The sequence below is a fragment of the Girardinichthys multiradiatus genome, chromosome 1 (assembly GCF_021462225.1).
Source record: "Girardinichthys multiradiatus isolate DD_20200921_A chromosome 1, DD_fGirMul_XY1, whole genome shotgun sequence".
Lineage (NCBI taxonomy): Eukaryota > Metazoa > Chordata > Actinopteri > Cyprinodontiformes > Goodeidae > Girardinichthys > Girardinichthys multiradiatus.
In genome coordinates, this window is record NC_061794.1 from 22,542,117 (window position 1) to 22,553,902 (window position 11,786).

At 40.4% G+C, this 11,786-nt stretch overlaps 1 protein-coding gene across 1 annotated transcript; it reads left to right on the plus strand.

The window, feature by feature from the left end:
• Window positions 1–1,620: 1,620 nt before the first annotated feature.
• On the plus strand, window positions 1,621–11,499 carry slc25a33 (solute carrier family 25 member 33). The gene is made up of 7 exons (XM_047375412.1): window positions 1,621–1,871; window positions 5,393–5,566; window positions 7,222–7,299; window positions 8,320–8,420; window positions 8,685–8,751; window positions 10,432–10,712; window positions 10,795–11,499. The coding sequence occupies exons 1-7, from the start codon at window positions 1,831–1,833 to the stop codon at window positions 10,992–10,994; spliced, it is 942 nt and encodes a 313-aa protein (XP_047231368.1). The 5' UTR covers window positions 1,621–1,830; the 3' UTR covers window positions 10,995–11,499.
• The last annotated feature ends 287 nt before the right edge of the window (window positions 11,500–11,786 follow it).

Here is an 11,786-nt window from a genome sequence, read left to right on the forward strand (position 1 = left end):
ATAACTGCAGCTAATGTCAAGCATATCAAATATTTGGGCTGGTTTATGTTGACTGAAACTGGTCCAACTTCACAATGTAAACATGAAACAAACAAGAAGTCACCTCTTCTGCTCACCTCTGTCACGTCACATGGCAATCTGAGCACACACCCCTAAGCAGTCACACACATTCATATATTCAGCAGAATTAGAGCTATGTGCCTCTGAAATATGGCACATCAGAGACATGAATACCATGGTAGAGCAGCAGTATCTAATGTCAGAGGTGCGACCATTCACACAAGCCTAAATTAGAGCCGTTGGCATGACTAATAAAAAGTACACCTGATGTTATGCAATATGAGATCATATCCTGCTAGTCCTGATAAAAGCAAATTAACAAACAAAATCCAAACCTACTTTAGTAAGGAAATAAAACGTGTTTTCCAGGTCAACAACCTACTAACAGCAGGTGACATAAACAGTGTGTCTGGTTTAATGAGATGTTTTGGAACAAGATATTGCTGTGACAAACAATGAAGGTGTTAACAAGGTGACTTCATATCTTTTCTATCAGGAAATATCCTTATAGTTTCAGAAGGGATTATTTTCCATGTTTCATTGCATACATTGTAGAAGAAAATTGACACATGAACATGCAACATTTATGATTATGGTCTGTGTTCACATGTGGATTTCCTGTCATAAGAGAGGGGTTGTTTTTCTTTTTCTTCTTATCTCCCCGTTTCCAGACTAATTCCAGGTAAACAGCTGAATGGAACATTTCTAGAAGCTATTATGTCAGCAGGAAGAAGCAGGAAGATAAGCATAGTTCAGCATGTACTTCATGTTATTGTCCTTATGGCATGATGTTACACCTCAGGACAGGACAGGTTATTGCATACAAATTTATATTAGAGCACTATTTTTGCAGCGCATCCATTGTTTGAGCTACTGTATATTAATAATAATCATAATAAGAGGTTAGGGTTAGGGTTAGAAAACTATGCCTTAATTTCCAATTTCAACTCAAAAATTACACACAATGCAGAGGCTGTTTTTGTAAAGTTGCAGTTTAGATTTAAGTTTGAGTTACAGTTTATTAAGTTTAAATGGTCAGTAAATCTTGTCCAATTTTACTGGCACCATCGGTTGATAAGAATCATATTTAGAGTTTGTTTAGATATATTTTTTGAACATTTAAATTCACCAACACTCATAGTTACTCAGATGGGCCGTTGGGGAAATCGTTTGCCTGTCCTTGCATTATATTATAAATGAGAGGAAACATTTCTTAGTCACAGACACCAAAAACAGGGTAAGAATAACTTCAGATAGTTAAGTCAATTTTAAATATTTTTAAGTATGTATTGTTTTGGTTGTTATTTGTACGCTTGCATTTCTGTACTGTATGAATAAAATGTAAGAATAAGAATAATAATACATATCTGAAGAATATTGCTGGTTCTTTGTCTGGTTTATTTTATTCTGATGCTGCTAAAGGTCAGCAGCAGTTCAAAGTCTTGCCCGGTTGTTTTTTCAAGCCTGGTTGGTGTTGGTCGTGTAATTGTGCAACACTTAAAAAAAGGCCAAGGAGACACGGTGAGGACCACGTGTGTCTACGTCAGAACCAACACCCCCGTCCGGCCCTCTGACGTAATATGGGCCGGAACTCTTCACGTCAGCTGCTCGGCTGTACTCTTTCAGATCCAGAAAGCCGGGGACAGGGTCGGACACACGGATACAGGACCAGCCGAACACCGGCATCTTAAAGCCCTGTCTCTCTGCGATTCAACGCGGTTTCTAATCGACCTCAGCAACAATATGGCGGCCAACTAATATCAGGACAAGATGACACAGAAGGACACTCTGCTCCATCTCTTCGCCGGGGGGTGAGTCAGTTTAAGATGATTTAAATCTCATATGTGTGAATATTATTTTTTTAAAACATGTTACCCGTTAATATACGATACGGTTTTTAATGTTTCATACGATGGTGTTTAATCATGGCCAGCTGGTGTTAGCACAGCGCAACCTTTCACGTGTCGTTCAACGTTTTTTATTGTGTTTAATTTAGTGGCCGACTGATAATTTATTAATTTAAATCGATGAAAAGACAGTTAAGGTTTTCTGGGAAAACATTGGACTTTTATTTTATGACTTAACTGACCGGCCGGCCGGCCGGCGAACTCTCTCCAGGGACCATCTCCATGCGGAAGTTTGCTAATCTTCTGCCGCTACGGTTAGCTAAGATGCGCTAGCTAGTTTCTCGACGACTGACGGCGACGTTTTAACAATTTAGTATCGACCTATGGATGAAACCGTTTTTGATGTGCTTCATAATGACGTGGTTTGGTACACTGTCTGTTTTCCTACCGTCGTCATTGTGGCTGGATTTAGCGCAGTCACGTTTAGAGTTAGCTGTTAGCATCAAGATGTCCTTCACTGTATTATGTAAGATTGACGCTATTTTCTGCGAGCAGAGACCTATCTCAACACACAGTGTTTGAATTTCAAAACCCCACATTAACCCCAGCTGACACAATGAACAACTTCAATTACATAATTAATTTTGAAAGGAATTATTTTAATGCTGTCTGGTTGCTAATTTCTTCATTTACCCCTCCAGTTTCATTGCTATTCCTGCAGAGTTTCATCTTACTTTGGCCGTAAAATCTGACTTGTTTGTGTGATAGGTTAATTTATCTCATATCAATCATAAGATTAAAGCTTTCGGTATATTTAGTTGACAGTTAAATCGGTTGTTTGTTGCCTAATGGACAGAGATGACGGGTTACTATAGCAGTTATTTGGGAGAATATAAAATGTTCACTGTACTTGATGTACAAATGTGGTGTGTCATATTAGTCGTGCCTGTTTTAAATATAAAATGTAACAAAAGGAATAAGTTAATTTAGAAATTTAAAAAGAGAGGTAAATAACAATTTAGTCAGGGTTAGGCATGGGTCAGTTTCTTACATCAAGGTATTTCAAGTTATTATAAAGTTATAATTTCAAAACTGCAACAAAAACAAAAAAAATGCTGTTCCTTTGGTAATTTTGCACTACCAGTCAGCTGGCTGATAGAAGGCTCCTACACATTAATGGTTGGCCATAACCATCCTTGTACACGAGTCGCTTGGACCCTCCAGACAACAGTTTCACTCAGAGAAATACATCTTAATTAAGGCCTGAGGAGACAATAATACACCACTGCATCATCATGGGCAAGAAAATGACTAAAAAGAAAGATCAGGTGAGTTCTCACCAGAATATAATTGCATTTTTTTATTTGTGTTGTCGCTGAGAGATAACTTCTCTACTCCAGGAAACTGATTTTTCTTCTGCTCTTGATTTGACCCGTCGTTTTGTCTGCTGTGTTTGGTACTATCCTCTGACTGGGAACGATATTGTCCCTGTCGATACACAAGGCCATCGGGGTTACAAAAATCATGAAATCATTTTGAAATAATATGGGTTAGGAAAAAATGTGGGTAAAGATATGGAAACCGCCCTCCGCTCTCATTAAGGTAATGCTCTGTTTGATTGATATTAAGAATCTACTGCTAATTTCTTTTTTGCTTAAGCTTATATCTAAGTAGCAATAGATAGATGGAATAGATAATGTATCATTAATGCAACAGTCAATACAGTACATTTGCAGTAGTATGATTAATTGTTAAAATACTCGTACTCGTCGTCTTCCGCTTTATCCGGGACCGGGTCGCGGGGGCAGCAGACTCAACAGAGACGCCCAGACGTCCCTCTCTCCAGACACCTCCTCCAGCTCCTCCGGGGGAAGCCCCAGGTGTTCCCAGGCCAGCCGAGAGACATAGTCCCTCCAGCGTGTCCTGGGCCGTCCCCTGGGTCTCCTCACCGTGGGACGTGCCTGGAACACCTCCCGAGGAAGGCGTCCAGGAGGCATCCGGTATAGATGCCCGAGCCACCTCAACTGGCTCCTCTCAATGTGGAGGAGCAGCGGCTCTACTCCGAGCCCCTCCCGGATGGCCGAGCTCCTCACCCTTTCTCTAAGGGAGTGCCCGGCCACCCTACGGAGGAAGCTCATTTCAGCCGCTTGTATCCGGTTGTTAAAATACATGCAGTCATATTTTTGTTTTCAGTGTATGTGTTAAAGCCACAATGCTTAAGGTTATTAAACCACAGGAGTCGCATACCAGCTTAGTGTGGATGTGAAGGACACAACATGATTAAACAAAACGTTTGAGTTTCAAGTTAACCTCGAAGCAGTTTGCTTAAATTTCTTTAGTTTTTTTTATCCAAATAATGTTTGCCGTTGATGCCCATATGATGTTGTCCTGGCTTGACTCTCGAGCTCCACAGACAGTGATACCCTTGTTATGATAACGACTTGGCATACCTGTCTGTTTGGTTTTTGTCAGAACTGCCATGTGGATTGCAAAATAGACACGGTCTAGTTTCTGGCATCAAGTAATACCAAGGTTTTGATAAGCTGTGGTTCAAAACTGCTAAACTTTCCTGCCATACAGTTTTTATGGTCAAAGGTCATATGGATCAGATGCCAGAGAAAGTCCGGTTGTGATTGGAACTTTCTTCAGCAATACCTGCCCCTCCCCAACTTGTTGTCACGAGCTGCTGCTTGGCTTGCTGAAAGAAGGCTAATACACTTTTCACTTGCTCACAGAAAGTTCAGTTTGACTGTATTCCTGGTCAAAAAAAGCTTTTTTAAATCTTTATCAGATCTATCGTTTAAATTTGGTTGTTTTTATTTAAATTAAAATTTTATGTAAATAATGCAGGAAATCTTAGTACTTCTCCTTTTTAACAACCTCATACCAGCCTATGCCTAGAGGAAAACATAATAAAATTTGATTACTCCTTTTCTTACAGGGCATTTGGAGGAGCAGTAATCAGGGAATAGATAACTGGGCCAGGTGTTACTTTTTCCAAGATATTTGACTTTGTCCTTCAGACATGATACAGTACAGAGACTTAGTCTAATCTGCTCTAGATGGCTAAGCTTGTTGCTAGTGATGGTAAACTGTTCGTTTAAAGATGTTCTAGTGAGCTTAATTAACCAGTTGCATAGTTTTTTGTGGAAACCCTTGCGGCGAAAAAGCCTTTCCTCAGACAAACGTCTCTTTTTAATGTGCAATTAGGATGTCTGAGTTGAAGAACCATGTCGACCAGATGTGTTGGGTCTGCTTGAATAATTTCCACAGCGGAAATAGGAAACTGCCTTTGACCATAATTGTTCCCTGCTCCTGGCCTGTAGCTCTTCAGCTGTGTTTTGATGGAAAACCCCTCCTCAGTGAAAGCTAATGAGCAACATCCAATAGCAACAGATTAGTCTGTGGCTGCATGCATGTTTTCTGTATAAATCAAAGCTTACTGAGTTTTTTTGAGACTTTAATGCTTATGATCTTTCTTGTAGGTGCAGTGGCACAGTGGGAGCCATCGTCACCTGCCCACTGGAGGTGTTGAAGACACGGTTGCAGTCATCTGGCCTCACCCTCCGGCCCGTTTTCCAAGTCCAGCTGGGGACCCTCAGTGGTGCAGGGGTTATCAGACCCGGGACGGTTACACCTGGGCTGCTGCAGGTGCTCCGGTAAGACGTTTATCTGTGTGTCACAACAGGCTGGCTCTGTGTGCTGCCTCTGGAGATGTTTTATTTTTCTACCTGTAAACAGAGGGACACCGTGTTCCTTCCCAGCAGCCAGTGCACTCTGGTGTTTATCTGCACTACATTTAGATTGTTGATTGGAAATAATTTGTTCTCAACAAAAGTATAAATCTTGATACGTTTCTTTAGTTCTTGCAAGTGCTTTCAGAGGCCCGTTGCTTTTATGCTCTCAAAATATGCCTTTAATCTTGTCTTGCATAAAGTAAGGATTAAGTACCCTGTCCTGCTCATGTGTAGTGCCTTTAACCAGCTGTTTGTTCTAGTGCATACTCCCTTAGACCTTCTTGCTCGTATGATTTGACTAAAACAAATCTTTGTGCTGTCTATGGACGTGGTCCTTCATCGTGTCTGCAGAGATTTGTTGGGACTCTATCCCAGCTGGCTGAGAAGCAATGAGGGGAGGGCGTTAGTTAACCGCGGTGCTGGGTCAGTGTTATTTTACACTCAGACGACTAGGTTTGCAAACTCAACTGGTCTAGACCGGCGCGAGCTGTTTCTGTGGGCTGCAAATATTACAGAGATGATCTTTTAAAATTGCCAAGCAAGTAAACATTTCTTAGGTGGAGTCTAACAATTTTTATAACATTGCTGACCTGCTATTTATTTGAGTTTTTGTATTTACAGTTTAACTTATAAAGATCAATCAAATTAATCATAGACTCATTGTTCAATCGCTGATGGAGCTCTATGAAATCATTCACATATTTAGGTTGTTTTTGATCAATTTTTTTCCTCTCACATTTTTATTTTTGTTTTTACTTATCTTAATCTGTGTCTGGGAATGCAACTGCTTAAGGTTTTAAAAAAGGGCCGAATTTAAGTGAAAAAACGGACAAAAGGAATAAAATTCATTTCATTGAGCCCTACACTAAAACCGTACAACTTGACATAATTTTGACCTAGAAATTAAGCCTTAATGTCTTTCTTTCAAAAACAGTTTTATTTATTAAATTGTCTTCAGTGCGTGAAATGTGGATTTTTCCTGCAGCCACTTATAGAGCTCTTTAAAACTTATTGCATTTTTTTTGCATGGCTGCTAGTTTTTTAATTTATATGTTTAACAATACAACAGCCTCTGTTTTCATAAAATCATAATTAGCAGCACACAATGAAAAGAAGAATAAGTGTATTTCACGGGGCTCCTACATCGACAGCTTGACATTGAACATTAATTTGACATAAAAAGTGTTCAGTTTGTCATTGTTTGAGAAGAGGTGTCAGCGACAGCAAGAGGTGGAGTTCACAAACCTTGCATGATTAGCAGAGTGTGCATTACTGAACCCCACCCCCCTGCTCAGTTCTTGGCAAGATGGAGCACACTGTCACATGGTGAGGACGGGTCACTTCCTACAAAAAAAACCCTCTTCTGTCAGGATACGTCTGGCGTAACTCGCCAGACACCAACCAGGGCACCAAGTTCAGAGCAGAGTACAGACAGCTGAGCTGATGTAACTCTGAGGAAGATTGCAGCACAGACCTATCACATTCATTCCCTTAATAAAGTCTTGCAAAAAACTGGAACTAAAGTTGGTTTAATTCATGTCTGTGTTTTAAATGTCTCGGCTTTGTATTTGTTACAGATCAATTCTTGAAAAAGAGGGGCCAAGTTCTCTTTTCCGTGGACTGGGGCCGAATCTTGTGGGTGTTGCCCCTTCAAGGTACAGTAGATTCACTGAGCACTCTTATTTAATTCCTCAGGTTGTGCCTCATCATGCATCTATCCTCTCAGTGAAGTTTAAATAATACAGCTTGTTGGTGTAGATGATAATCACACATTCATTTATTGCAAGGCATTCAAAAACAATAAACACAGTGCATGCAGAGAGTTTTACCCTCTCTGCTTTTAAACTTTGACTACATTATATCACACTGAAGCTAAAAGTCAGGCAAAAAAACACAAGTGTTTATTTTTTATTTCTTTAAGAGCTGAAAAAAAAAACTTGTTACATAAACAGGAAGTCGTTGTCATGGCAGTGGCTTCCGAGTCCCATACAGCCGATTTAGTTTGCGTGTGAAGCAGCTGTTGGCATGCGAAGGCTGTTTTTCATAAACCAGGAGGGCAAATACGTGCATTTTAGAATAACAAACACAGTACTGGGAAAAGGTGGCAATTAATCTGCAGCAAAGGTTTGATAGAACATACTTTGATGTATCGACTTCCCCTTTATTCTAATTTTAGTGTCAACAAAGTTCTGTACTTTGGCCTCTTTCCCCATTGCTGATAACCTTGCTATTCCAAATACTTCTAATTCATGTGGCGTTAAATGTTGATTGGACTTTGACACTGGAAAAAGGGTTATGTGTTACCTATAAGTTTACTCTGTGGTTGAATAGTAGCCAGTAGTTCTTTGCTGTTACTGACCAGCTCTGACAGGCGTCTATGCAGAGCATCCTGTGGATATCTCTGGCCTGCCCTGTGCCTATTCAGCTCCCATTCTGGTGCAGCGACAGTCTGTTCTAGAAGCAGAGGAGGGAAAGGGAAATAGCTGACATGAGGAACGGGATTCCTCTAGATACCCACTGTCAAAACCTCACATTCACAGGATTATTGTTGTGCTTTCATATAGCTTTACTTTCATTTTCACATGGAGAGGAATAAAAGCACTCTTGTTGTGGAACAGTGAGCTAATCTGCAGCTCCCTCCAATTAGAGTCCTTATCAGCGTTTCTCTCTTTCAGAGCCATTTACTTTGCTGCATATTCAAAATCAAAGGAGATGTTCAACGGGCTGTTTGTCCCCAACAGTGGACTAGTGCACATGTCCTCAGCTGGTACTGCAGGTGAGCAGTCTGTGCATTTCTCCAAAGTGTTTCTAATCAATAAAAACACTACAGAAATGTTATGCAATTCTGTGCCATAAAAAATATTTATTAAAGCTGTTGATAACACAGCTCTTCATTAAAAGAAACCATTTATTAACCTAAACCTCTATAAGATGACCTTCATTCAATGCTTTTCTTGCTTTGGCTTGTTTGTTTTGTTAAAGTTGAATGTTTTCCTATCCTGTGCCTTAAGATTAAACTTCAAATGTTCGTTGTTCTCAGCTTTTGTTACCAATTCTCTGATGAACCCCATCTGGATGGTCAAGACAAGGATGCAGCTGGAGAAAAAGTATGTTCTACTCTGCTTTTATATTTTATATGCTTATTTTATAATACTTTTAGGCAGATAGTAGCGTTCTGTTTTAGGTCTTGGTAAAACGCACCTATTTTAGGGTGTTGGCAGGTGGTAAAGTATAACTGACCTTCAGCTGAAACCATTTAGGGGGCGTACCCACCATCCCACAGCTCTGCAGTGCATGAGGCAGAGTGTGTGACCAGCCTTTATAAATACGCACCACTGACGCACTGGCCTTCATCCAGGATGCTATATTAACATTAAGTGTGGAGCAGTAGTATCATGTGAAGTTGCAGAAACCAAGTCGGTTCACACTGTCCAGAAGGTCAGGTTTCCTTCCTGCTGCAGAGGCCAGTGAATTTTTAAATATGGAAGATAAATGTTGAAATACACATTGTCTTCATTGGGACTCTTTATGCAGTTTAAAGGTGACAAATCACTTCAGAAGAAAGTTGTTTCCATGTCCTCTCACCTGCATGGCTTTATTAGCAGTAATCTGGTCTGGACCCGATTGTCAGGATTCCATGAATCTTTGTGTCATTTTATTCGGATGCCAGATAAAGTGTAGTAGTAGCAGAAACTGCATGGATCTTCAAAAGCACCTCGTATTAGGAATGGAAGGACTGTAAACAGATCACGTGCTTCATTCATGGAGAGTTTTTATTCTTGTTCCAAAAGATGAATTAAATAAAACTCTTTGTGCTCGTTCAAAATCCTTAATGGTTAGTGTAAGGTACACCATTAAGCCAGCCATTTGATTAGAGATTTTCAAAGGTTACATAATTGTGAGCAAGCTTCAGATAGTGTGATTATAATTGTATGGAATAATAAAAGATGTCCCATTAGGTAGAGATTTACGGCCAAAACCTTTGGTATCAGCCCATTTCCCTTAAAGTCTGACCTGCTGATGCCATTGCTATTTACATTTTTTTTATTCTATGGGCTATAACATATAAAAGAGGAAAACGTATGTTAAGGTTTCATGGATAGAAGAAAATAATATAGATGTTTCTGACCTTTTTATCTGTTTTTATTCATCTAAATCTAATGCTTTTATTGAATAGGGAAATAATCTCATCTTTCATTATTTTACCTGCTGAACAATCAAGGGTGCATTTCCTAACATTTAGTGCAAAGATTAGGAAGACTGTTTGATAATAAATTCATTTTGAGGAACTTTTGTTGTTCTTCATTTTCTGGGTGAGTTGGTGATCATGAAACCATGATAAGTCCTTCAGAAAAGGGCACTTTTGTTTGTTTTCAAAATGACAAAGTAAATAGAAATGTTGTTGATCTGTATACCAATCAAACCATTTTACACTAGAGCCACGTTAACCTTGTCACACTCGCAATCACTAGGGAAAATTCATACACTGATTTGCAACTTTCAGCAACACAAGGGTATTCCTCTTCCCAGTAAGCCACAGTCACCCCACATAAATGATTAGCATGAGGAGGAGGCTTTATTTGCTCCCCCAAACCGTTTACTTTGAGACTCACTGTTACAAACCCACCTACACACAAAACCACAAATTGCTTGTTTTCCTCAAACGTTCTTCATCACTGTTTGTCATCGGCTGCGGCATTGTGTGATTCTTTTACCTCATGGAAAATAAGACCATCAGAGACCACATGTGAACCTTCCACTAACAATCCGTACTGGGTTGACTTTAGGGCCAGAGGAGAGAAGAAGATGAATGCGCTGCAGTGCGCGCGCTACGTTTACAGAACAGAGGGAATCCGGGGTTTCTACCGCGGCCTGACCGCATCCTACGCTGGCATCTCAGAAACCATGATCTGCTTCCTCATCTATGAGACCCTGAAGAAGCACCTCGCCAAGAGCCGGTTCGCCTCCCCGAACGGAGACAACGAGAAAGGAGCATCAGACTTCCTGCGGCTGATGATGGCAGCAGCTTTTTCCAAGGGATGCGCGTCCTGCATAGCTTATCCTCATGGTAAATAACATACATGTACACTTCTAACATAATCCTGATGTGTTTCTGTTTGTCTAACCATTTATACGCCGCGTCTTCACAGAGGTCATCCGGACAAGGCTGCGAGAAGAAGGCAGCAAGTACAAATACTTCTTCCAGACGGGGAGGTTAATTGCTGTGGAGGAAGGCTACGCAGCTTTTTACAGAGGACTTGTTCCACAGCTAATCAGGCAAATCCCAAACACGGCCATTGTCCTGTCCACCTATGAACTCATTGTCCACCTGCTGGGAGATTCCAAGTGACGTGTTTGAAAGTCTGGACTTTCCTCACACACCATGGATTCCACGCTAAAACCCAAGACACACACACGGCGAGAGACCGAAGAAAAACGTAGCACATGCATACTTTCAAAGTGGTCTTTCACAGACTGTTGGGATAAAAGCGTAGCAGCTTTCACTGTCATCCAAAGAGTTGTACACATTATTTAATTGAGAGCTTGTTAGGAGTTTATCAACACGAGGCCTCGGCATTGAAACTGCCTACCTGTGGATGAAGGTCATGGACTAGTTTTAAGTTAACTAAATTATTTTTGTTTTGTAATTTTGAAGATATTTGTTTTATGACTGTACCATAAGTGATGGCGTGGGCAGGTTGACTCGATATCATCCAGAAGTTGTAATACTAATGCTGTTCTTCGCTTAGTAGTGGCAACAGTGGCTGCTATTCTGTTTTACTGTTTGGAATTGATGTTTGAGCTGAAAAGAGATTTATCATATTTTTCCATAAATGCACAACTCTACAGAGGTACATGTGTGTGTTTTTGTTTTTTAAGAAGTTCATATTTTATAAATATAAATAAAAGAAGCCATAAAAGAAGCTGGAGGCTCACTTGATCACAGCATATCAAAGTCTATCACTTACCATTTAGATATTTAATGTTGGGAGGGATTTGTCGCTTAAGAACAATCGTAAAGCAGGGTATTAACAAGGGGTGCCCTGTGACTCGGTGGAAGAGCGGGTGAACCATATGCTGGCTGTACCCCCCGACCCAGCTGTCCAAGGTTTGATTCCCGAGCCATTTACTGCTCGTCTTC

Excerpts from the sequence above, each read along its gene's own strand:
- slc25a33 (XM_047375412.1), top strand. The coding sequence starts at position 1,831 with ATGACACAGAAGGACACTCTGCTCCATCTCTTCGCCGGGGG. Across the intron at positions 7,300-8,319 it reads GTGGGTGTTGCCCCTTCAAG|AGCCATTTACTTTGCTGCAT; the intron begins GTACAGTAGATT and ends TCTCTCTTTCAG. Across the intron at positions 8,421-8,684 it reads GTCCTCAGCTGGTACTGCAG|CTTTTGTTACCAATTCTCTG; the intron begins GTGAGCAGTCTG and ends CGTTGTTCTCAG.